Raw genomic sequence first — 23,115 nt, forward strand, 5'->3', positions numbered from 1 at the left:
TTTTAAGTGAGTTTTGTTTTTGTTTTTTTTTTTTTTTTTTTATAAGCTTGGTTATGAAGATGTGGTGAGGTTTGTTTATTCATGAACGTTCTGTCAAATTGGCGCTTTGCTGTCTGTGCTGTCTAATAACGTCGTCTCTCCCGTTCGCGACTGCGTGATCGTCGCCTTTCATTGGAACGATTTCGACGTGTAGTATTATCACGCTCCTTTTGTCGTTCCTCTCGTTCCTTAATCCGCTGTTTATGCTCCTCGATTCGCTTTTGGCGTAAAGCCTCCTTTTCAGCAATCTTAGAAGAATTATTATTTAGTGAATTGTGTTCAAGAATGGTAAGCAGATGATGAGGATACTTACAGCTTCCGGCGTCAATGGCAGCCAATATATGCAAGGTGTACCCTTAGTTTTGCGAAATAGATCGTCTAATAGCCTAATGGGTGGTTCATTTTCCTTCCTTTTTGTTTTTGCCGCTGTATTGGATAAAAATTAAATTGTAGAGTTGACAAACTTTTTAACTTATTAAATGTCTTCCTTTACCTGGCGATCCGCTGCGGCTACGATCACGCGCATGGTCACTGCGATCACGCCCTCCACGGTCTCTCTCCCTCGAGCGTTTCCGTTCCTGTCCAGTGGTGGATCGATCGGCATCCGAGCGTGAACGTGCATCCGTGCGCTCCTTGCTACTGCCCCGACGCCTCTCGTTGGTTGCCTTGCTATTGCTGTTGTTGTTATCGCGATCGTTGGGCTCCTTTTTACCCACATCCCATTCACGCACTGGCCTAGCAACCGGCTAGAAAGAAATAAAAAACAAACAAAACAAAAAAGAGTTAGCCAAATGACTGAATGAAAGTCTATTCTCCTTCCACACTTACCTTTTTTTCACTTGCATCTAGACGTGACCAAGCGTTGCCCGATTGTTGATTATCCCTGGTGTTTTCCTGTCCATATTTCGGTGCCTCATCCTTGGTCGATTGAATGCAACGATCCATGTCAGTGCGACTACCGAAATCCACATTTAAACATTTGGGATTCGATACAGGCCATCGTACTCCATGAAGGGCATGACGGGTTTCAATCGCCTCGCTGGAATCAAGTAACGGATTATTAAAACTGACATAATCATAGGTTTATGGTTTTGCTTACTCTTCGGTGGCGTATGCCACATAGCATTTGGATTTAATGCGATCTATCCAGAATCCATCTTCCTCAATAATTTTGCCAGTCCGCGCCAAGAGACCCTTTAGCTGAAGCACTGTAAAGGGCCGCACTAAATTAGTTATGTAGAGGACATGGCTACTTCGATTGCGGGCTGGACTCGGTTCGGATCGCACAACTTTATTAAGAGCAGGCGCTGGAGCTGGTCCACCAAGTGGAACGGCTGGAGTTTGTGCCGGTGTTTGGAGCACCTTGCCTCCCTTGCCCGAATTAATATCTTGATCGTGATCATCCGTACTGATGCGTTCTTTTCTCGATTTTGGAACTACTTCAGACTGAGCGGGTGACATTGAACGGGCAAGGGATTGGGAATGGGAACGCGAAGGTCGCTCATCCGATTCGTGATCGGAGGTAACAAGACCTTCCTCCTCAGAGGATGATTCCAGCTGTACATCACTCAGTGGAACTGGTTGCACCACATCGGCAATTATATTTTTTAGTGAATCCGTTGAAATAGCTAGCACTGGGGGAGCACGATCTGACTTGGTTTTATTGGTCAACCATTTCCGTTTGCGTACTGAACGCTGAGATGATGCTGTTTCCTCCGTGGTGGTTGTTGTTGTTGTTGTTATTGTTGGTGTTGATTGGCTTGTTGGCTCCTCTTTGGCCGCATCAGAGATTTCCTTTCCTTGAATTTCATTTGCTTCTTCTTTACGATTCTCCTTGCCAACTTCATCCACTCTGCTGTGGGTACCTGTGTCCTTGACGATGTTTTCGCCGTCATCGTTACTAGTTCTTGGTGCTACCTTTTGACTCTTCTTTCTCTTCTCTCGGGATTTGGAAGCGGCTGCGCCTTCATCCTTTTCTTCAACGTCTTCTGTCTGAATGTCTAATACATCGCTTGAAGTTTTTAGTTGCTCCTGATCCGCATTGGCTGTTAAGCTAATTGAAGGAGATGGAACTTTTACCTCTTCTGTTGGCTCTGCTCCTTTCTCCTTCCTCTCGTCGACTTCTTGTTCGTTGTTCTCATCCTCATCATCCCTATGATTCTTGCTCTGGGCTTTGTCTTCTACCGGTTTATCGTCTTCTGAAACTTGGGGTTGCACGATGCTCTCCGGCTCTATAATGGTCTCAGAAGATGCCGTTGGTGGTGGTTGTGGCTTCTCATCGCCATTCTCACTTTTGGCATCATCCCGCTGAGCTGGAGCCGTCTCTGTGCCATTCTCGGCCTCCTCTTCTGGTATACTCTCCACTTTACGATCGTTAGTTTTACCATCAGAACGTTTCTTCGGAGTTGTGCGCGTGCTGCGACTTTTTCGCACTGGAGACGCTGAAGCTGCACCAGCATGATCTTCACTGGAGGCACGTTCCCCCCGTTCATGTTGACTGCTTTCATTCTCATTGATTTCTACAGCAGCCGTTTTTGCCGATAAGACCTCTTTTGTGGCATCGCTTTTATTTTGACTCTGTCCCAACGTTTCATCCTCGGTTTTATCGTCTTCTGATACTCTACGAGATCGGCGGCTACGTCGAGCCGGCAATGGTGAGGGAGATGTCGATTTTTTTCGCTCACTGCGACGTCTCATGGCTGTAGCTGATGCAAATGAGCCCCACTTGCACAAGACAGCAAAACACTGTAAAAATAAAAACTGAAATAATCTTCTGCTTGTTTAGCACTATATGCTAAGTAAATTGTCTGTTTAATTCCTATCGTAGGCACTTTTTTCGCTGGTGCGAAAAAAATGTATTTAGGAATGAAAATATGCTTTAAGAACAAGCGTTGCGCCCTATTATCTCCCACTATTTTGTTTGTTCACCCTATTTATAACGCTAGCGCCATTTTGCTTATATCAGAATCGATAGCAACAATCGATAATTTGCAGACGACTTTTAAAATAAATTTATCAGCAACGAATAAGAAAACATCGGTTGAATTTATTCAAAAACAGTCAATAATAAATCTTTTTGGGTTTTTTTTGGCTTAATGTTCATTCATAATAGTTGAAAATAAATTTTAAAGATGCTAACGGTTTTTAACACTATTTTTGACACACTTACATTTCACAACACTAAAGTGCATCTCGTAATTCATAGAAAACGAATTAAATTCTAACCGAACAAGATTTTGGCAAATATGTATAAACAAAATGATTATTAAGAACTTTTGCAAGTTTACACAATATATGACACGCTTGCGTGCTCGACCCCTATCCCGAGACTCTTGTCACACGGTGCCATTTAGTAGAAGCGCTGATTTGTCCAAATGGGACACAGGAACCGGGACAGTATTTGGGATAAGATCATCATTGATCCTCTGTCGAGCAAACCGAAAACAACAGTATGAACATTCGAAATCACCGCCACCTCTAGGCACAGGTGCAGCACTGGCATTCTCTGCAGCCTTCACCTTTAGTTTGTTTGGCGATTCTGATAAGGATAAAGAAGAGACACCTGAAGAGAAACTGATCCATCTAATCAAACGCTCCATACTTTGTATACAAAGAGATCAATTTGACAAGGCCGAACAGATGTTGCATCTCGCCCTGCGTATGGCCCAAGATATACAAAGCAAAGACGGAATCACATATGTGTATGATATAATGGCCAACTTGGCCATGGAGCGAGAGCAATTCAAAAAGGCTGAGAAAATCTTTGCGGATGTCATGAAACGTTTGTTTGCCGATGGACACACAGAGGATAGTCCTAAGGTTTAACAAATTCCTTTTATATCTAACATAATTACAAGCTAACTTAAAAATGTATATTTTATTCAGATTTTACACATAAGCTCTAAAATCGCACATATGTCACAATTGCAAGGCGAATTGGAAAAAAGCTATCAAGGATTTACATGGACCTTACAGCGGTTAAGCAAATTGCTGGAGAATATGCCACAGGAAAAGGACAAAGACATAAAGGAGCTATACGGTCTGACAAAGAATTGGTATTAAAGGTGTTTCCATTTAATTTGACTATAATAATGTGGTTTAAAAAAATTCTTTGCTTAATTTTATTTTATATTTGAGATTTTTTATATCGATGCAATTTTTTATTTTTTTTGGCAGGTTTGGACAATTGCTAATGAAACAAGGCAAATATAAAGAGGCTAAAAATCTCTTCAAAGAGGCCTATGATATACTAATAGAAGTATATGGATCTGTTAATGAAGCCTCATTGACCATTTTGAATAATATTAGTGTGGCCTATGTCAATGTATGTTGCTTGATTGAGCGTTTAATATAACTCAGAAAAATATGTTTATTTTCCGATCTAGCTGGAAAATTATGCCGAAGCCAAGGAAACTCTGTTGCTAGCCATGTCTCTGGCAAAAGAGCTAAAAGATGTAACACAAGAGGGCATACTTCAAGCAAATTTAGGCCTCGTTTATCTTCGAGAGGGTCTAATGAAACAAGCTGAAGCTGCTTGTAAATTGGCTTGGAAATTGGGTAAAAAACATCAGAACTCTGATGCCATTGAGCAGGCCGAATATTGCCTTAATGAGATCAAAAGCTCTATGAACGGTTGAAATTACTCCTACTAACACCACCAAAAATAAAAAAAAAACTTGCACAAAGTCAAAGAGTAATGTGTTTTAAGTATATGTATTTTTTTTTTTTACTAATTTCAAAAATAAAGCGCAAATTAAAGGCGTGGAAAAATATTTTTTAAGTGAATTTTCTTACACTACTCGAATTTTGCTATGACAATCATAAGCGCCACTCCTGTGAGAAGCGCAAAAATCTCCTTTAGAGATTGTTTTAGTTTCGTAGATTCCTCCAGCAGTTCGGGCAATACGCTCACTGTTGCTATATAAATGAACCCTCCGGCCGTGAAGGGTAAAACCCAAGGTGCTTCTCCACTACCGGCACCTAGAAGAGCCAAGGCCGTTCCAGCCAATGCCCCCAAAGCTGTTACCAGTTGCAACAGCATGGCTTTGCGGCGAGAACAACCAGATTTGATCAAAATGGCAAAGTCTCCAATCTCGTGTGGCACTTCATGCAGAAGAATAGTGATTGTGGTGACAATGCCAATGCTATTGCCAGCTAAATAGGATGCACCAATAGCCAGACCATCGGTGAAGTTGTGCGCAAAATCGGCAGCCAGATTTAAATATCCAGAGATTTCCACTTCACCCTCTGGCTCGGGCTTTGACTTCGCTTCTGTCTTTGTTGGTTTGGTGGTTTTTTGTTCTTTCTTAGGCTTGGGAGATTTTGATGCTTTGTCACCATCACCAGAATCACTTGTTGACGACTTCTTGGGAGGCACCGGCTTTGGCCCACCATGACTGTGTCCATGACCCTGACCACCCTTTAGGATGCGTACGATTTTTTCAACGGATAGGAAGGCTATAATACCACCCAAGACCCACAGACCAACGCTCATATCATGACCATGTCCGTGTCCCCCTTCATGATCATGATCGTGATGATGATGATCATGGTGGGCATGCCCGTGATCGTGTCCATCTTCGCCATGCGAGTGAGGATGGGTGGCATGGGGAATCAAATGCAAAAATGCATCGCCCAACAAACCACCGGAAGCGAAGGCTAGTAAAACTTTTAGGCGAGGTTTCATAGCTTCGCTGTTATCTAGAGGAATGATGTAAAGCAGCACAAATGGAGCGGCACTGATAAGCAATGTGGAGCCCATCGAATGCAGCCAAATGCTCTTCATATCTGTGTAGAAAAATAAAATGTTTGATCAGAGACCTAGGAGACAAAAAAAATGATATCAAAGCAGCTTACCCAGAGGTGGCTTTGAGTGGCTTTGCTTATGCTGCGGATGATCGTGATGATGGTGGTCATGATCATGATGATCGTGGTCATGATCATGGTGATGATGATCATGATCATGGTGGTCATGGTCATGATCATCATGATCATGATGATGATGCACTGCAGGAGCCTTCTGGGGATCAAAATTTTCATTTGCTTCCCGCGAGTATTTAAAACTGGGATTTGCTTGACCCTCGCATAGTGCCGGTAAGGAGAGTAGAATCACACCAAGTATCAAGCCCAATGCAAGTTTCTGATAGAATTGCAGCTTACTCGGCTCGAATTCAGCCAATTGTTTGGCCATTATAACTTAAATAATAATGAAAACGCGTGGGATTTAAGAAAGTCGTATAGAATTGTTGTGACGTGTGTGATTTTTTTTCCTTCCTTTCTTCATTCACAGGTTCAAGTGCATATTGTACTCATAATCGTTTCGCGTTATCGATACCTAGTGAATAACTTGTTTCATGCTAGAGATGGTTACGTGACTCCAATTTTTTCGTTATTGGATTTTTGACCCTTTGATTTATAACATTTCTATAATACTATAAGCTCAAAATTTATTCTTATTTAAAAAACTAGTTAACTGTTACTTAAATTTTTATTTTTATAAATCCTCATCGGTTTGTCAGTATTATACGACCACTTCAAAAACTCACTGGTTAGTTGTCAAGAAAAGCCGAAGATAGTGACAACTTATTTGACCGATACTTCGGCTGATTTCTATAAATACATCCTCGAAATAGACTGAACTCAAGCATTAATTGAAATTAGCTTAAAACTATAGAAAATGGGAAAATAAAGTAGTATATTTAATTGAGTTAAAAAGTTATTTTTAAAAATAAGATATTTCAATGATATTAATATTCATTTGAACATCTTTTAAGCATTGCATTCTATGGTTAAAAGGCGCAAGGACAAAGTTTAAAAATTTCCTAGATGATGGATTTTCTGCACGCAAAAAAAGTTAAAGATTAAGCAAACTCCTTCAAATTTTTGTATGTTGTATATTTTTTATATTTTTGTGATTTTAAAGACTATAATTAAATATCTATTTCTATACGCTTTTAGTAATTTAATATTTACTTTTTGTTTTTTCGTTGACGGGGCATACATACATTACTAGTAACTAGACATGTGTGTGGTTGTATGTGTTCTAGGTGCATATTATTGGTAAACCGTTACAAAAACGAGTAAAATTCGGTCAGTGTTATTTTTTGTTTTTTTTTTTCAATAAATAATCCATATACGGGCTTTCGAGTTGCATATGCAAATCAAAAAAATTTACATTATGCATTGAAACAGAAAAAAAAATAGAGATATTTGTGTATATATAATAAAGAACAGCTGTAAACAACCGTTAGCTAGCGAACGCCAAATTTGTTATTGTAAATTTTAAATTGCCTATATACAAGCCACTTTGGTTAAGCATTAATCTTGCTCCAGCTAAACATTTCCATTTCCTTTTTTTTCTTTTTCGATCTTTAATACAAATTGATCTTTTTGAGTATAGTCTTGCGACACATGTGGCACGTGCGCAATGTCTCGGCGCAATGTGAACAGGCGCCATGTCCACATAGAAAGGCAACATCTCGCTTCCTTTCCATGCAAATTCCACAAAAGTGGGATTCTTCGAATTCCTGAACTTTGTTCTCCAAATAACGCAGCAGATCGCCCGAGGGCAGACGTGTGGGATCACTGGGCGATGATGTGGATGATGATAGAGCCACAGTGCGTCCATTGTGGGTAACCCGTCGCTCAATGGCCACGCCACAGCGTAAACACTTTTTCATACGTATCCCGCATTCCTCGCAAGCAATTTGATGCTGGCATGGCTCAAAGCGTACTAATTGCAAAATCTCATTACACACAATGCATTCCAATGGAGGTGTTGGCCCCGATGGAGGAAGTGCCAAAGATCCAGCTCCTGGCGTAACACTTAATGTGTCGGCGACAGTAGCTGAGGGAGCTGGCGGTTTTGGAGCCTTTTTTCTCGGCGCCACTTGCGGTGAGACATTGGACGATGCAGCTGCCGCATCTGAATTGAGTTTTTTCACACCAGGCGAGGCATGAGCTGTAGGTGTTGGCTGATCGGTGGTATTGTGGTTGTTACTACTGCTGCTACTGGTTGTTGGCGGCGGCTCTAGCTGACGCTGTGGTGGAGGCGGCGGAGGCCCTGCACCGGCAATGGCTTCCGTTGCCTCCTCAACCACAATACCACCGCCGCCGCCGCTACCACCACCACCAACACCCATGTCTAGGGCTTGCATGTTGGCTTGCAAGACAGTTGGTTCCAATTCACCAGCTCCAGCACCGGATTGTTGGCCAAAGATTAGTTGCCTAATCTGACGATCGGTAATCCATTCGAAAATGCTTGCATTGGCATTGTTAAGTTCTACTCGGCAACCATGTCGAGCCAAATAGATTAGTATGCTATACATCAGACGATCCTCGCTCCGCACACTGGCACACTGTACCAGACTTATATAGAAGTTATGTATCTCGGGCGCTTCCTCCTGGGAAGGTTCGGCTGCCTGTTGTAGGTTTGATTTCTTGATGATACACAAATGCATGGCATTGTCCCCATCCTCGTCCTTGGCATTGACATCGCATGAGAGCTTTACTAGCCGCTCCACTACGCTGGCATGACCTTGAGAGACGGCCAAGAGGAAGGGTGTCTGACGTCGATTATTGCGTATGTCAAGTTCAGCCTGTCCCTCGGTGACCAGAGTCTCTACCACCTGGGCGTGTCCGTTAAGAGCAGCCAAATGGAGGGCGGCAAATCCATCATCCTTGCGCACATTTACCAATTGGCGGGAGAGCTGTAGAATCCGTCTAGCGGCCACCACATTACCCTTAAGGGCGGCATGATGCAACACATTAAAGCCACGATTATTCTTTACAGTGAAATCGAGATTAGGTGCATTACACAACAGTTCCACCACTTCGGTATTCTCCTTCCCAATGGCGTCATGTAGTGCCGTATCCCCATAGGAGTCCTGTATATTAACATTGGCATTGTGCTGGAGTAATTCGCGCACACAGTGCGGCGTCTTCTTGTGCGCACAAATGTGCAGGGCTGAGCAATGGCTCGAATTGAGAAAATTGACTTCGGCTCCATGCTGGAGCAGGACTCGCATTGTGGTTGGCTGATTGCCAAAAGCGGCATAATGCAACGCCGAATCGCCTTCCTTGTCGACAGCATTTACATTGGCGCCCTTTGAGATGAGGTAAGTAACAAGCTCGACATATCCCTGATGCGATGCCACTTGAATGCATGCCTTGCCACCACTCATCACATCCACTTGACTGGGATTAATATCCAGATATTGGCGCACAAACTCCAAATGCCCTTGGGCAGCTTCGCGTACCAATTTGTCAGCCACTGAGCTGCCAGATAAACCGGAAAGCGGTGTCATCACATGATCAGTGCGACGATGACTTAGATCCATCATGCTATTCGAACGTTCGGCTGCTGTGGCCAATGGTGAACGTTCCAGTTTGACACATTTTGGATTCAGTGTCCATTCAAAGCCATCGTCCAATTGCTGGATACGTAAATCCCCATCTGAATAGACTTTAACTACTTTACAAAGTTTGCCAAGAGCCTGGAAAAAAAGGGAATTTCCAAATAGTTATATTCAGAATGATGTTTCTTGCAAAAAAAAAAAAAAAAACAACCAACTTACATAACGCATAATGTCAATCCATTCACCGTGACCTTTTTGCAATTGTTGAACTTTATTGGCATCATTGATTATGGTAACTAAATCGCCTACACGAAATGATACAACCTTAACGAGAGCGGCGGGATGAAATGTCCAACGATTGGGGCAATTCTCATATTGAACTCTGCACCAAGAAATTAAATGAAATATTAAAAAGGATTTTTTTTTTTTAATTTACGGTTTCTCTTACCGAATATCGCCCTTGTCCGTAATGCGATGAACTGTGCCCAATTTGGCTAAATGCTCCACCATACGAGGATTCCAACCACCATGGCCTTGTTGTAATTTCATAAGGGCATCCACTTCCAGGCACACCTTGACACGATCTCCAACAGAGAAGCTTGGCTTCACCATTGGCGCTACCGGTTGCTGTTCCTCTGGTTGTCCCAACACTGGCATATGATCCTTGTAATAATGCCCACCACAAGTGGCCGATATATATTTAAGATCAACGTTGCCCTTATGTCCCAATCGATAGACGTTCGTTGAACCAGTTACCCACGAGACATTAGCTACACTGCGACAAGATTCGTTGTCCCAGCCTCGTATTTCCATAACACGCCCGGTTTTACCCTCACCGCCGTCCTGTTCGTTCCACTCCCAGTCTGGACCGCGTACAACCTTGGCGCCAACAAAGATGCCACGCAATTGAATACGTTTCGAGCCCTTACGTATGGGCACACGTACACCCAACGAATTTGGTGTCGTATATCTAATGAAGGGATGCTCTAAATCATGCAAATCGGCTGCATAGCAAAAGGCGCACAAATGAAAATTGGCACATTGAGCACACTTAAAGACAATGCCAGCTATGCCAGCCTTGGAGCAGCCATCACAAACCACATTCGAATGGCGAACACCTGAAAAAAACCAAACCAAATCAATTCAATTTTGGTTTCAAATTGTTTTATTCTTTACTTACCAACTTGGGCATTATCAACAATTATTAAATCAAATTGATTTTGATAGCCAACACGATAATTGGTTCGATGGCCGGAATCCCAATTGACAACAACTGTGTTCTCTGGTGAATGTGTTGATCCACTGCGTCCTATTTCACAAACCGTACCCACATGACCTTCTCCGTCGTCTGTTGATTGGGAAATGAAAAAAAAAATGAGTATAGAGTTTGTTGAGTTGAGTTACAGAAAGCATGGAACATGGAAATGTGGCAAATGTTTTCGATCCCTACATACATACATCCGGTTTTTCCTAGACATCTGCCCTGTGCTCCAAAGATAAATAAACAGTTGGTTTATAAATAAATATCGTCATTTGGCTCCAAGTGTAAAGAGTCCTCCCCATATGCAATTGTTTGCTCCTTAGATCGCCCCCCATGTATGTATGTATTTTGTCTTGAGCCAAATGAACTTCGTACTTGCATTTGGTGGGGAGGGGGAGAAAAAATGCTCAACAAAGTGCATGGTTCTCGTGATAATCTATTTTTAGGTTCTTCAGCAAACAGCAGCCCCAGATTTGTTTGCTGCAGCTGCTGCAAGGTACGACACCAATATACTAACAAACCCCGAAACTTTACACTAACAAAAAAAGAAAAACTAACTTTTTGAAAAAGAAGTACATAGTACAAGAAATTATAAAAAGTAACCAATGACTTTCTCGTATAAAATAGTTACTTAATGATATTTTCCAAATAAGTAATTGATAACGATGTCTTTTCACCGAAAAATATTCCAATCAACTATAAAAAAAAACCACAGGCCGATATTTTTCATGAAAAAGTGTTTTATGTTCAATAGGTCTCTTATAGTAATTTGGGGGTGCTGATTACGGTCGTTATTCGTTAGTTTTTGCCCATCACTTTAGGAGTTTGAAAAACTTTGCGTTAGAATTATTCAAAATGACCTCATTTGCAATACTTTAAAGTAGAAACAAATTATTATAGTAAAAACATTATTATTTTAAACTTTTAATCTATTTGGTATGATTTAAAAACAATTTTCGAAATATCAAAGAGGTGTTTATTTGTTATAATGGTTTACACTTTGAATATGGTTGTAAAATGTGTAAAATTTTAATCAAAAAATAGGGATTCGCAGAATTTTTTGCCTTTTAATTTGAAAGAATTGTTGGAGTCTACTGCATCTAACAAATTATTTATTAGTAATGTTTGCAAAGAAGAGCTATTTTTCTTGAACAGAATATTCTAAAATGTTTTAAAAATGTAGAAAAACAATTTTTAACTTTCTATAGTATACTTTTGGGTGCCTATTTTCAAACACAAGATTCCCTGATTTCACAAAATCTGGATGTGATGGGCAAAAACCATGTATGCAGTCAGAATCAGCGTACCCGAATTAGTTAAGAACACCTTTCAAGTTAAAATAGTCTGCCTAATTACTTTCCCAATATGATAATATACCATTTGAATTGGAATCCCACAATTTGTATCTGAACATTTTTAGCAGGTGCTTTTAGGGGTAAGAAGAAAGCTGTGCTCTTGGCCAAGATTTCAATCGTATTAGAATATAACTTTTGATAACTAACTAATCTACTATAATGATTAAATTATGTAAAAGTGAAGTTTTAAAAAAGATTTTTCTTCAAGTGCTTCACACTTCACACTTTTCCCTTAGAAAGCAAACTAAATATAGAACATATTGAAGACAAATGGCACGCGACATGAACGACTCCGGACTCCGGAGGAGCTGTGTCATACCGATTCCTGGCTTCATTCCTTAATGACATAAATACACATATATACATTTTTGTTTTTGTCTTTCCCCATCATAGCCAACACATGACATGACCTTTTTGGGTGTCTATACGCATATATATACATACATATGTGTATAAACTAAAATATATATAAAGTGACAACATCCCCTTTTCTCAAAGCCAAGAATTCCGCCGCAGTCGCGCAGCGAGTGTTGCTAAAAATAGAGGTACCCAAGAGCACCTCGCTTACGCCTCTGCGCGTCCTCCTTTACAATCACATTCCACATACGTATGTATATAGGTATATATATATATATATATGGATGCCCTGCCCCTGCCAGTAAAGGCACCTCAGAGTAGAGTATACAAAAAGAAAACCTAAAGCGAACGCAAAAACATATCTTCATCATATATGTATAAACAAATTGTTCGCTAAGTTAATTACTCAATGGGATAAACAATATGCGCTTAGGTGTTGCTAATGTTTATGTTGTTGTTATTATTGTTATACCTTGATTCGACCATATCCAATTTGGTCCGCGAACCACACGTATGCCGGGCGGAATGGAGGCTCGCATGGCAACTATATATTCCTTCTATAGGTTGGCTTTTTGTTCGTTTAAGATTCTCCTTGACTTAATTCAATATAAATATCAGATATGCGTATTCCAGTTGAGTTTTTGCTTCTGTCGACTGTAAATATATTTTAGAACAAAAAACAATTTTTAATCGATGCATAATAATATAAAATAAAATTCTATTTTAATTTCAAAAAAACACATGTTATAAGTTTTATATTAGAATTCATATTGCCTTTAACTACGTCTAAATGGGAATAATACACAAGAATTCCTGAAAATTCACAGTATTTATATTTTAAGCCTTAGCTTCCCCTACTCTGACTATACTATAGAAACTATTTTAGGCAAGGATCCGATAAAAAAACAAAAGTTTTGGTTGAGAAATTTCAGTAATTTTCGACATTTTCAGTCAGAAAGTACTGCTTTTTAATTGGACTGTATATTGAAAGGTTATCATAAAAAAATGGTTTTAGACATGAGTATTAGAGACTTGGTAATACCCTGCTCCCTGATTTTCTAAGCATTTAAGGGAAATGCCGGACAAACGACATACACACATTTATAATTGGGATTGAAGCATGACTTTTCCGTATTTGAAAAGCAATTTTAATTTTGGTTTTTACTTATTGTTATTATTGTTGAATTTTTTTTTACATTCGTAGTTTGTGTACATCTGATTTTGTAGACGCCAAAGAAACTGTTATGGGAATCGTCCTTTGATCAATTTCAATGACTGATTCAGAGATTCAGGAAATATTTTTAATGCTTTATGAATTTGATTTCGGATAATATTTCTTAACTAACGAATTTATATCTTTTTGGACAAAATAAGGTAACTGGGTCAACTAACTGGGCGCATGACTAAACGGAAATACGCAATATATACAAATATATATATATATATATACATATGTATGTACATATGTATGTGTATATGAATATTTTGTACATATTGCGTACCTGGAAAAAGTCAATCATTCAATTAAAACGGCGCAAATGCAAATCAGAAAATTGTGACGGAAGTTCCATTCTACGCTTTTATGGTTCTCCAATTGGAAACGAACAAAATTCGAATGTTTTATTTGGAATTCCTATTCTCATTCATTCAAGACTGGAGGATGAAGAGGAGGAGGAGAGTGTATATATGGATAATGTTTTTATCAGCGGGAACAGCCGTTGTTGCTGTGAATTGAGTGACGCATGGCGATAAGATTCATATACATATGTACATATATGAATGACTATATTTTCCTTAGACTTGTCTCCTTTTTTTCTGTCCCATTCTCTGAATGATAATAAGTCAACGCTGCAATTATTTTTTTGTAACAATTAAATGGCCCGCATATGTTGCACAAACACATACACACACTTATGCGTACGTATATGCATATATGTATGTGTGTATTTGGAGGCCAACTTACCCAATGCAATTTCAGCTAATTCCCTCAAATGTCCAATCACTGCTTCCAGCTGGTTGCAATTACACATTAAAAATAACTTTGTTTTTTTCTCTCTCTCTTTTGAAAACTGTATATAAATTATTGCATTTTTAATTGAGTTATATTTGACTGTTTTTATTAATTTCGCGTTCGCATATGTACATGCATACATACATACATTCGTCTTAGCCAAATTTGTGCATAATTTTTTGTTTGTATCTTTTATGCTTATCTTCGATTTCTGGGTTTTCTAACAGCACCAAACTACCACTCGTATTCGCTTGCGTTCATAAAACATGGCCAAATTTTTAATAATTTTTATTTAACTAAAATTACACTTTTTAAGTTAATTTTTCTATTACTACATATACAACTACAAATTTTGTTCGCAGGAAAACAATCGATTGGCGGGGCTATGCATCGATAAGTATAATGAGTACGAGTTGGCATCGATACTAGAGATGGATATTTTTTTTTTTTTAATATGTTGTTTATAGTATTTTGTAACTGTTGCACTCATATTTATAGAAATAAGTTCAGGTTGCGGATTAAAATTAACTATTTATTCAAACCAAAAACATAACGTTCTTTTTCCAAGTATTTTTTTGTGGAATTTATGGTATCGATAGAATAGTCGATTAGGGCTAAAATCTTTATCGTTCTCATCTCCTTTGCGTGACGTGTCTACAGCTGAAATAGAATTATTTGGATTTTTGTGTTTTTTCCTTCAATCAATAACAATTTAATTCCCAAAATGGTTGAAATCACCGGTGTAATTGCCAAATTCTACAACGATTATGTGCAGAACACGCCGAAGAAACTGAAGTTGGTGGACATCTATCTGGGCTATATTCTATTGACCGGCATCATTCAGTTTGTTTACTGCTGCTTGGTGGGCACTTTTCCATTCAATTCGTTCCTGTCAGGATTCATCAGTACAGTCAGCTGCTTCGTCCTTGCCGTTTGTCTGCGTCTGCAAGCCAATCCCCAAAATAAGGCCGTATTTGCAGGAATTTCACCGGAGCGTGGATTCGCTGATTTTATCTTTGCCCATGTGATACTGCATTTAGTTGTAATGAATTTCATTGGCTAAATTCGACATAATGTATTTAAATTAACTGAATAATATATATTACTTCTTTGGATGAAACGCATCCTTATACAACTGAAAATAATCAAATGGCTCATCTGGAAAGTCCAAATTAAGCTCCGGTTCTGGCAGCGGCATTATTATGGGTTCTATAGGTTCCAAATAATCCGCCAATTGAGGTTCCATTGGTTTTTTACCCTGAGCTTTCGTATTTCGCTTAACCTTCTGCGGCACCAATATCGAGTCATTTACATTCAATGCCGGCAAATCCGTAAATACAGTGCGATCCGGTGGAAAGTTTAACTTTTGTGTGATCTAGATAAAAAAGAAGACTTAAGAAGACTGGTCTTGTACGAACTGATGTCGTACCTTTGGAGCAATTAGTTCCTTGGAGCGGGGTGTGATGTTTGCTTCGGTCACTACTGTTCTCATTTGGTTCAATGTATTAATCTCTTCCTGTCTGCGAATGGTTGTGTTATATTGAGGAGCTGCTAGCCGGCTTGTTGTTGGCATCATCATTGGTGCTTCAACTGGTATTAATGGCAAGAGTTTCGGCGTCCTTACAGGTCCTTTGCTTTTGGCGCCTAAAGGAGAATTCTCCGGCTCGGAGCCATTGTTTGCCCTTACGTCAACCTTTGGAGCAGTTGCCGCCGTCAAGTTCGGCTGCAGTATGCGACGCGGCACGGTATTTTGTTGCTTAGAAGCTGGACGAGACTTACGGTTGTAAGACATAATTTCTAAAAATTTTAAACAAATTGAAGAGGGATCAAACAATGATAGTGATGGCAGCTGTTCAAGTATCGATATTTTTGTATCGAGTAGTCGCCAAGACGTGCAGCATGCAGCTGAAGGCGCTTGTTGTTACTTGTTTTAGTCAATATTATTAAAAATGGCTCTAGCCAGAGCAAGGCCGGACCAATTGCCAAAGGATGCGGTTATAATCACAGAGGACCAAGCCCTCAAATACCAATGGAAAATTATAACAGCCTGGGATAAGTTGGGCGATGTGTGCGTATCAACCTGGGGAAATTACCTAACATCTATTACTTATATTTTTAATTTCCACAGTTGGGCGTTACGCTACTCATCCGGCGTACTTAGCGCCATGGCCGCCGTCACAGGTGCTTATATCAATAATCACTATAGGACAAAATTGCGTTTGGGAAACCAAGGACGACTCTCAAGTTATCTGCCAATTGTTGCTGTGCCGGCAATATTCACCATGCTAACGCATAAGTTTTTTATACAGCGGCCCATCCTGATAAATCCTATGGGTGAATGCCCAGTGTGTATACAAGTACGGAGTGCTGCCTTTCAAACTGGCCTGGGAGTTGTATATCCCACAATATTAGCTCCATTTGCTGCATTTATGTTTGCCACCCGCTGCTACACGTATCGTTTGCCTTCAATAACAGAGAATCCTCGTGAAGTCTTTATGTTGTGGCGAAAGTTTACTCGCCCATTAGCTCCCGTTTTGGGTTCTATTCTTGCTTTCCATGCTCTGTTGGCCATGTTTTTGACGGGTAGGGAAGAGAAAGAAAACTTTGGCATTATGTTACGCCTTAAAGAAATCGAACATGAGCTGGAGATGAATGATATGCCGCAGCGAGTAGATTTTTAATTATTAACAAGGTTCGCTCTTAGAGAAATAAATATTATAAATTTTTGAATAATGTGCAATTAACTGTTATCGATTACTATGTGTACCAGCTGATCGCCTTGGGAACCAGTCCGTACTCAGCTGGACGCCTTCATTTAAATTTTAACGTTTTCAAAATGCATTGCATTTTTAAAAGTTTCTTGGCTGAAAACCAATGCAATTTTTATACCAAGCTGATACAACATTGTACAAGTTGTTTAGTTTGTGTGAATAACATAAAAGGAAAGCAATAACATCCGAAATATCGATATAATTTGAAATGAGCTGCATCCCTGGTTTTAGCCGCTGAAAATATCGAGTACTCGGTCTGTGCTTACACGTTGTTGCAGCTGGCTGACGAAATTGATTGTTTTGTATTTGCATTTATTGCCGAAAGGTGAGTAATACGATTGTGTAAAATAACATTGGAGAGTAGTCCACAACGTAAGCATCTAATTTAATCACAAGCAAAGCGTGAGCTGAATAACGAATTGGTTTAAACTTGTGCAATTTGCTCACGCCGACGAACATTGCACTTTCACTTGCTTGAATTTTTTTTGGCCAAGAGGAGTTTTTGGGGGCTGGGGACCTCAATTGTCGCGTGGCAAATAGAGTGAGCCAGAAAACTAACCTTATTTCGTTTCCTTTTTTGGTTCAACAGTCCACCGGAACAGCAGCAAAATGCAGTTTATGACAGCCAAAATGGTGCGCGATGCCTATTTGGGCTTCTTTAAAGAGAAGAAGCACATTTATGTCCATTCGTCGAGTACAATACCATTAGATGATCCCACTCTATTGTTTGCCAATGCTGGCATGAATCAATTTAAGCCTATCTTTTTGGGTATTGCTGATCCCAACAGCGAGATGTCCAAGTGGGTTCGTGTGGCCAACACTCAGAAATGTATTCGTGCTGGTGGCAAGCATAATGATCTGGACGATGTGGGCAAGGATGTGTATCATCACACATTCTTTGAGATGTTGGGCAATTGGTCCTTTGGTGATTATTTCAAAAAGGAGATTTGCACTTGGGCTTGGGAATTCCTTACGGATCGTCTTAAATTGCCCAAGGATCGCTTGTATGTGACATATTTTGGTGGCGATGAAGCCAGCGGCCTGGAGCCGGATCTAGAATGCAAGCAATTGTGGTTGGATTTGGGAATAAAACCTGAGCACGTTTTGCCAGGCAGCATGAAAGATAATTTCTGGGAAATGGGTGAGACAGGACCCTGTGGTCCATGTTCGGAATTGCATTTTGATCGCATTGGAGGACGAAGTGTACCCGAGTTAGTCAATCAGGACGATCCCGATGTTTTGGAGATATGGAATCTTGTGTTTATCCAATACAATCGCGAATCTGATGGCAGTCTGAAGCCATTGCCCAAAAAGCACATAGATTGTGGCATGGGATTTGAGCGTCTGGTTTCTGTTATCCAAAATAAACGTTCCAATTATGATACAGATTTGTTTCAACCGCTGTTCGAGCATATTCAGAGTTCAACTGGAGCACCGGCCTATCAGGGACGTGTTGGAGCCGATGATAGTGACGGCATTGATATGGCTTACCGTGTACTAGCAGATCACGCCAGGACCATAACTATTGCCCTTGCCGATGGCGGTACTCCCGATAACACTGGTCGTGGCTATGTTCTTCGCCGTATTTTAAGACGTGCTGTGCGGTAAGTCAAAGTAGAAGTCCGTTTCAAACGAATTCCCTCACTATTTGATTCAATTTTCAGTTATGCCACTGAGAAATTAAAGGCCAAGCCAGGCATGTTTGCCTCATTGGTGAATACTGTTGTTGAGCTGCTTGGCGATGCTTTCCCAGAGGTGAAAAAGGACCCCCAACATATTATTGATATCATCAACGAGGAGGAGCAACAATTCTTGAAAACGTTAACACGTGGTCGTAATTTACTTAATCGCACCATTGAGAAATTGGGTGCCGACCAGAAGATCATTCCAGGTGATGTGGCCTGGCGTTTGTATGATACCTATGGCTTCCCTGTAGATCTTACCCAACTGATGGCGGAAGAAAAATCACTTGAAATCGATATGGCTGGCTATGAAGCAGCCAAACAAAACTCGTACATTCTATCTCAGGGCAAGGGATCCAGTAAGATTGAGGAAATCAATCTTGATGTACATGCAATATCACAGCTCCAGGATCAAGGAGTTCCCACTACAAATGATTCATTTAAATACAAATACGAAGCCGAGTCGGAGGAGCGTGATTCACCCTACAACTATGAGACATGCAGCAGTAAAATTTTGGCCATTCGTTTTGAGAATCAGTTTGTTCAGTCTATTAGCAACGGACAGAAGGCCGGAATTGTTCTAGACAACACCAATTTCTATGCAGAGAGTGGTGGTCAAATCTATGATCAAGGTGCTCTTGTGAAGGCGAACGATGAGGCCAATGAGTTTCTGGTAGATCGTGTCTACAATCGTGGTGGTTACATTCTGCATATTGGTGTCGTTGAGGGCACTTTAGCCGTTGGCGATGATCTTCAGCTGCACATTGATGTGACCCGCCGTTGGCTTACCATGAAGAATCATTCAGCCACACATGCTTTAAACCATTGCCTCCTCCAGGTACTGGGCAAGGATACAGAACAAAAAGGTTCATTGGTTGTACCCGAGAAACTGCGTTTCGATTTTAATACCAAGGGAGCGATGACCATTGAACAGGTCGCCAAGACCGAGGAGCTTACCCGGCAGATGGTCTACAAGAATGTTCCCATTTATGCCAAGGAATCGAAGTTGGCTGTAGCTAAAAGCATAAGAGGTCTGCGTTCCGTCTTCGATGAGGTCTATCCGGATCCAGTGCGTGTTATTTCATTCGGTGTACCCGTTGAGCAACTCGAAGAGCAGCCCAATGGCGAAGCTGGCGACAACACATCTGTTGAATTTTGCGGTGGCACTCATCTGCGACGCTCTGGTCATATTATGGACTTTGTTATTAGCAGCGAAGAGGCCATTGCCAAGGGCATACGCCGCATTGTGGCTTTGACTGGTCCGGAGGCTATAAAAGCAATCAAAAAGTCGGAACAATTCGAACAAGAAATTGTCACACTTAAGGCTACCATAGAGGCCGATACTACGGGCAAGGACTCTAAGCAACATGTCAAGCAAATTGTTGAACTAACCGAACAAATTTCTCATGCTACCATACCGTATGTGAAAAAGGATGAAATGCGTAATTTGCTTAAATCTCTGAAGAAAACACTCGACGATAAGGAGCGTGCCTTGCGTGCCGCGGTCTCTGTAACTGTTGTGGAGCGCGCAAAGGCATTGTGCGAAGAGAATCCCACTGCTACTGTCTTGGTTCAACAACTGGAGGCCTACAACAATACCAAGGCTTTGGATGCTGCCCTCAAACAGGTGCGAAGCCAGTTACCCGACACTGCTGCCATGTTCTTCTCAGTCGATGTGGATTCCAAGAAGATTTTTTGCCTCAGCTCAGTGCCCAAGAGTGCTGTGGAGAAGGGTCTAAAAGCCAACGAATGGGTTCAGCATTTATCTCAATCTCTTGGTGGTAAGGGTGGTGGAAAACCAGAATCAGCTCAAGCATCGGGCACAAATTACGAGAGCGTCGATGAAATACTTCAATTGGCCACTAAATTTGCCCAAACTAAATTGGCTTAAATTGAAGAAAAGAAAAAAAGACTCGCATAATCTTTGGCCTTTGATTACTCAAAATTATAATTACATATGCAGACACACATACATACTATACTCCAGATGTGGGACTGTTCCAAACAGCATTTACATTGAATTTTTGGCTTATTTATCAAATAAAGTAATACAAGCTTTTGTAAACTTTCTAAAAATAACCAACATTGTTTTAATTTTTTATTTTATTGGTAATTTTTTTATCTTTTAAATAGCATTTACAAAATAATTGATGTTTTGTTTAGGATTTTGAGTTCTTTTCAATAATCCAGTCGACAGCATTTGAAAAATTGTCTACTAAAGCTGTTGGTGGAGGTGTAACCTCAACATCTGGTAAATATTTGCCAGTCTTGACGAGTACTCCCTGCATTCCAAGACTCATGGCACCAACAATATCATCATTGGCATCCTAAAATGGATAAATGTATAATGCAATCTTCCCAAGAGAATGGCATCAGATATTGATACATACATCACCTATCATGACACAAAATGCTGGATCCAGACCAGCCAGAGCACCTTTAAAGAAATAAGGATTCGGTTTGCCAATCACTTGAGCCGAACAACCTGTTGCATATTCCAAGCCCTTGACAAAACAACCAGGACCCAAGGCCAAGCCATCTGCTCGTCTATAATATTTGCCCTGATGAATGGCCACAAGTTTGTGACTCTTTTGCTGGAGCAACACACTATAGATTTAAATGAATATAAATCAATACGTATCAAAGTTTGCTTACTTGAAAGCTTTGTTAAGTTGATCATAGTTGAAAGCATTAGGAGCCAAACCCACAACAACTGAATCATGTGGTCTAGTTGTATCTTCTTGGGGGAAATCTTGACGAGCATCATCGGATAATAGATAGTAAGGATTTAGTTTTTCAGTTTCCACAAATGCCACAGCAGCACTCAAGGAACTATAGATCTCTGAGGCTTCTAGCTGGAAGCCAATCTTGCATAGCCTAGAGTGCAGAGTGGTCTTTGAATCTTTGGTGGTGTTGGTAACAAATTTTACCCTCACTCCGGCATTTCGTAATCTGTTGAATTGATCTGGTAAATATCAGTAATCTCTTTTTAAAGATTCTATTCATACGTGGTCTTGCTTACTTGGTCAATGCCTCAATAGCATTTGGTGTTGGCTCATCCTCCACATGTAAGGTGCCGCTAAGATCTATTAGGGCAGCTTTTATTGACATTTTTCGAAATATGCAATAGTTTCTATAACGTCTCAATCCAAAAGACAAAAACATTTATTTCAGTTTAACTTTAACTAAATAACCTACAAAAGTATCGAAGTTCAACCCTGGCAAGGGTATCGATTCAAGCTTATCGCAATTTAAACTTTTGGAAATTATCAAAAATAAAAATTCATTTATATTAAAATACTTTTATTCAATTCGGCATTGATGAGACAAACCATTATTAGAAATTCGTATATATTTAATTGAACGTACTTTTTTAGAAAATTACTTGTTTTTGAATACAGAAATCTGTCCAAACAAAAAGAGGACAAGATTTTAGCTTGTTGGTCATGACTGTTTATAAGAAAAATAATATTTAAACGTTGAAACACTCATTCTTATTAAGAAGAATTAATTTTTTGTCGTCTTATTTATTTTAATGGTCTATAACCAATAATAAATTTACCCTTATCAGTAATATCATAATTTTGAATTACAATTAACAAGCCACATCTATTATTACTTACCTGAAATTAACAATAGCGCATACTTGTGTTCAAAATGCAGTAAAATTAAGTACTTAAAATGACATATCGAATCAATTATATAAGGGTCGTTGGTGTGAGAAACTGCTAACTATTAAATATGCATTATTTTCTGAAATGCTGTAAACAATTTAAGCGCCTTTTATTATATTTAGCATTTCTAATTGCTGTTAGTACAAAATATTTTTGAAAATCGTTATTTTTTTAATTTTTGACTGCAAAGAACTGAAAAATTAAAACAAAATTGTAATTTTTCGGGGTTAAACATGGGATTTTACCACGATACAATACACTCTCTCTTTAATATTTCAATACTTAATTCTGGTAAACATGTTAAGCCCAGAATTACGGGATATCATCTGTAAAATTGGCTCGAGACTCTAGAGTCGAAAGTTAAAAATTCCGATTTCTAATAGTCTAAACAAAGATCTAATCTGGTAAAATATATTGTCAGAAGGCATTCTTATATCTGCATAATCTTTAGTTACATATATAGGGATATACATATGTATATCCAATCAAGATCTAACAAAGTTGGCGGGATATAAAATTTAAGTCTTCATTCCAATTTATTTGTTTTTCATTTCATAAATAAATAAGTCAATAGATTATAAATATCGCGTCTCCATCCTTTTCTTTCTA

At 39.7% G+C, this 23,115-nt stretch overlaps 9 protein-coding genes across 10 annotated transcripts; 4 read left to right on the forward strand and 5 right to left on the reverse strand.

Annotated features, from left to right (window-relative positions):
* Positions 1–51: 51 nt before the first annotated feature.
* Positions 52–2,956, reverse strand: LOC6643845 (apoptotic chromatin condensation inducer in the nucleus). Its single transcript, XM_002067120.4, has 5 exons — positions 1,139–2,956; positions 868–1,078; positions 533–785; positions 353–465; positions 52–287 (listed from the first exon to the last, which is right to left on the reverse strand). The coding sequence occupies exons 1-5, from the start codon at positions 2,734–2,736 to the stop codon at positions 123–125; spliced, it is 2,340 nt and encodes a 779-aa protein (XP_002067156.1). The 5' UTR covers positions 2,737–2,956; the 3' UTR covers positions 52–122.
* Positions 2,957–3,201: 245 nt separating this feature from the next.
* LOC6643817 (tetratricopeptide repeat protein 19 homolog, mitochondrial) lies at positions 3,202–4,730 on the forward strand. Of its 2 annotated transcripts, XM_002067121.4 has the most exons (4): positions 3,203–3,858; positions 3,925–4,094; positions 4,216–4,363; positions 4,425–4,730. In XM_002067121.4, exons 1-4 carry the CDS (start codon positions 3,298–3,300, stop codon positions 4,674–4,676), a joined length of 1,131 nt encoding a protein of 376 aa, XP_002067157.1. In that variant the 5' UTR covers positions 3,203–3,297; the 3' UTR covers positions 4,677–4,730. The 2 variants fall into 2 exon arrangements, with proteins under 2 accessions (XP_046866636.1, XP_002067157.1); XM_047010680.1 differs by lacking the exon at positions 4,425–4,730 and having other exon boundaries at positions 3,202–3,858; positions 3,925–4,103; positions 4,216–4,278.
* Positions 4,731–4,770: 40 nt separating this feature from the next.
* Positions 4,771–6,338, reverse strand: LOC6643818 (protein catecholamines up). The gene is made up of 2 exons (XM_002067122.4): positions 5,896–6,338; positions 4,771–5,826 (listed from the first exon to the last, which is right to left on the reverse strand). The coding sequence occupies exons 1-2, from the start codon at positions 6,227–6,229 to the stop codon at positions 4,835–4,837; spliced, it is 1,326 nt and encodes a 441-aa protein (XP_002067158.1). The 5' UTR covers positions 6,230–6,338; the 3' UTR covers positions 4,771–4,834.
* A 580-nt stretch (positions 6,339–6,918) lies between these two features.
* LOC6643819 (E3 ubiquitin-protein ligase MIB2) lies at positions 6,919–14,756 on the reverse strand. The gene is made up of 7 exons (XM_002067123.4): positions 14,528–14,756; positions 14,332–14,437; positions 12,841–13,022; positions 10,576–10,743; positions 9,844–10,513; positions 9,615–9,777; positions 6,919–9,533 (listed from the first exon to the last, which is right to left on the reverse strand). The coding sequence occupies exons 3-7, from the start codon at positions 12,905–12,907 to the stop codon at positions 7,410–7,412; spliced, it is 3,192 nt and encodes a 1,063-aa protein (XP_002067159.3). The 5' UTR covers positions 12,908–13,022; positions 14,332–14,437; positions 14,528–14,756; the 3' UTR covers positions 6,919–7,409.
* Positions 14,757–15,000: 244 nt separating this feature from the next.
* On the forward strand, positions 15,001–15,521 carry LOC6643820 (dolichyl-diphosphooligosaccharide--protein glycosyltransferase subunit DAD1). The gene has a single exon (XM_002067124.4). It carries the CDS (start codon positions 15,104–15,106, stop codon positions 15,440–15,442), a length of 339 nt encoding a protein of 112 aa, XP_002067160.1. The 5' UTR covers positions 15,001–15,103; the 3' UTR covers positions 15,443–15,521.
* On the reverse strand, positions 15,430–16,234 carry LOC6643821. Its single transcript, XM_002067125.3, has 2 exons — positions 15,809–16,234; positions 15,430–15,754 (listed from the first exon to the last, which is right to left on the reverse strand). The coding sequence occupies exons 1-2, from the start codon at positions 16,169–16,171 to the stop codon at positions 15,482–15,484; spliced, it is 636 nt and encodes a 211-aa protein (XP_002067161.1). The 5' UTR covers positions 16,172–16,234; the 3' UTR covers positions 15,430–15,481.
* Positions 16,235–16,268: 34 nt separating this feature from the next.
* On the forward strand, positions 16,269–17,088 carry LOC6643822. Its single transcript, XM_002067126.4, has 2 exons — positions 16,269–16,447; positions 16,508–17,088. The coding sequence occupies exons 1-2, from the start codon at positions 16,329–16,331 to the stop codon at positions 17,058–17,060; spliced, it is 672 nt and encodes a 223-aa protein (XP_002067162.1). The 5' UTR covers positions 16,269–16,328; the 3' UTR covers positions 17,061–17,088.
* Positions 17,089–17,389: 301 nt separating this feature from the next.
* Positions 17,390–20,911, forward strand: LOC6643823 (alanine--tRNA ligase, cytoplasmic). The gene is made up of 3 exons (XM_002067127.4): positions 17,390–17,475; positions 17,740–18,754; positions 18,815–20,911. Exons 2-3 carry the CDS (start codon positions 17,760–17,762, stop codon positions 20,721–20,723), a joined length of 2,904 nt encoding a protein of 967 aa, XP_002067163.1. The 5' UTR covers positions 17,390–17,475; positions 17,740–17,759; the 3' UTR covers positions 20,724–20,911.
* A 20-nt stretch (positions 20,912–20,931) lies between these two features.
* Positions 20,932–22,029, reverse strand: LOC6644287 (haloacid dehalogenase-like hydrolase domain-containing protein 2). Its single transcript, XM_002067128.3, has 4 exons — positions 21,855–22,029; positions 21,488–21,784; positions 21,223–21,439; positions 20,932–21,159 (listed from the first exon to the last, which is right to left on the reverse strand). Exons 1-4 carry the CDS (start codon positions 21,995–21,997, stop codon positions 20,992–20,994), a joined length of 825 nt encoding a protein of 274 aa, XP_002067164.2. The 5' UTR covers positions 21,998–22,029; the 3' UTR covers positions 20,932–20,991.
* Positions 22,030–23,115: the final 1,086 nt, after the last annotated feature.

This window comes from Drosophila willistoni (assembly GCF_018902025.1).
Source record: "Drosophila willistoni isolate 14030-0811.24 chromosome 2R unlocalized genomic scaffold, UCI_dwil_1.1 Seg167, whole genome shotgun sequence".
Lineage (NCBI taxonomy): Eukaryota > Metazoa > Arthropoda > Insecta > Diptera > Drosophilidae > Drosophila > Drosophila willistoni.

Excerpts from the sequence above, each read along its gene's own strand:
- LOC6643817 (XM_002067121.4), top strand. The coding sequence starts at position 3,298 with ATGATTATTAAGAACTTTTGCAAGTTTACACAATATATGACACGCTTG. Across the intron at positions 3,859-3,924 it reads ACACAGAGGATAGTCCTAAG|ATTTTACACATAAGCTCTAA; the intron begins GTTTAACAAATT and ends TATTTTATTCAG. Across the intron at positions 4,364-4,424 it reads TTAGTGTGGCCTATGTCAAT|CTGGAAAATTATGCCGAAGC; the intron begins GTATGTTGCTTG and ends TTTCCGATCTAG.
- LOC6643819 (XM_002067123.4), bottom strand. The coding sequence starts at position 12,907 with ATGCGAGCCTCCATTCCGCCCGGCATACGTGTGGTTCGCGGACCAAAT. Across the intron at positions 9,778-9,843 it reads ACGGACAAGGGCGATATTCG|AGTTCAATATGAGAATTGCC; the intron begins GTAAGAGAAACC and ends TTCTTGGTGCAG. Across the intron at positions 9,534-9,614 it reads GGATTGACATTATGCGTTAT|GCTCTTGGCAAACTTTGTAA; the intron begins GTAAGTTGGTTG and ends CTTTTTTTCCAG.
- LOC6643820 (XM_002067124.4), top strand. The coding sequence starts at position 15,104 with ATGGTTGAAATCACCGGTGTAATTGCCAAATTCTACAACGATTATGTG.
- LOC6643845 (XM_002067120.4), bottom strand. The coding sequence starts at position 2,736 with ATGAGACGTCGCAGTGAGCGAAAAAAATCGACATCTCCCTCACCATTG. Across the intron at positions 1,079-1,138 it reads GTGGCATACGCCACCGAAGA|CGAGGCGATTGAAACCCGTC; the intron begins GTAAGCAAAACC and ends ACTTGATTCCAG. Across the intron at positions 786-867 it reads TAGATGCAAGTGAAAAAAAG|CCGGTTGCTAGGCCAGTGCG; the intron begins GTAAGTGTGGAA and ends ATTTCTTTCTAG.
- LOC6644287 (XM_002067128.3), bottom strand. The coding sequence starts at position 21,997 with ATGTTTTTGTCTTTTGGATTGAGACGTTATAGAAACTATTGCATATTT. Across the intron at positions 21,785-21,854 it reads GCTATTGAGGCATTGACCAA|ATTACGAAATGCCGGAGTGA; the intron begins GTAAGCAAGACC and ends TCAATTCAACAG. Across the intron at positions 21,440-21,487 it reads CAACTTAACAAAGCTTTCAA|TGTGTTGCTCCAGCAAAAGA; the intron begins GTAAGCAAACTT and ends TTAAATCTATAG.
- LOC6643822 (XM_002067126.4), top strand. The coding sequence starts at position 16,329 with ATGGCTCTAGCCAGAGCAAGGCCGGACCAATTGCCAAAGGATGCGGTT. Across the intron at positions 16,448-16,507 it reads TGGGATAAGTTGGGCGATGT|TTGGGCGTTACGCTACTCAT; the intron begins GTGCGTATCAAC and ends TAATTTCCACAG.
- LOC6643823 (XM_002067127.4), top strand. The coding sequence starts at position 17,760 with ATGCAGTTTATGACAGCCAAAATGGTGCGCGATGCCTATTTGGGCTTC. Across the intron at positions 18,755-18,814 it reads ATTTTAAGACGTGCTGTGCG|TTATGCCACTGAGAAATTAA; the intron begins GTAAGTCAAAGT and ends TTCAATTTTCAG.
- LOC6643821 (XM_002067125.3), bottom strand. The coding sequence starts at position 16,171 with ATGTCTTACAACCGTAAGTCTCGTCCAGCTTCTAAGCAACAAAATACC. Across the intron at positions 15,755-15,808 it reads AGGAACTAATTGCTCCAAAG|ATCACACAAAAGTTAAACTT; the intron begins GTACGACATCAG and ends TTTTTTATCTAG.
- LOC6643818 (XM_002067122.4), bottom strand. The coding sequence starts at position 6,229 with ATGGCCAAACAATTGGCTGAATTCGAGCCGAGTAAGCTGCAATTCTAT. Across the intron at positions 5,827-5,895 it reads CCACTCAAAGCCACCTCTGG|ATATGAAGAGCATTTGGCTG; the intron begins GTAAGCTGCTTT and ends TTTTCTACACAG.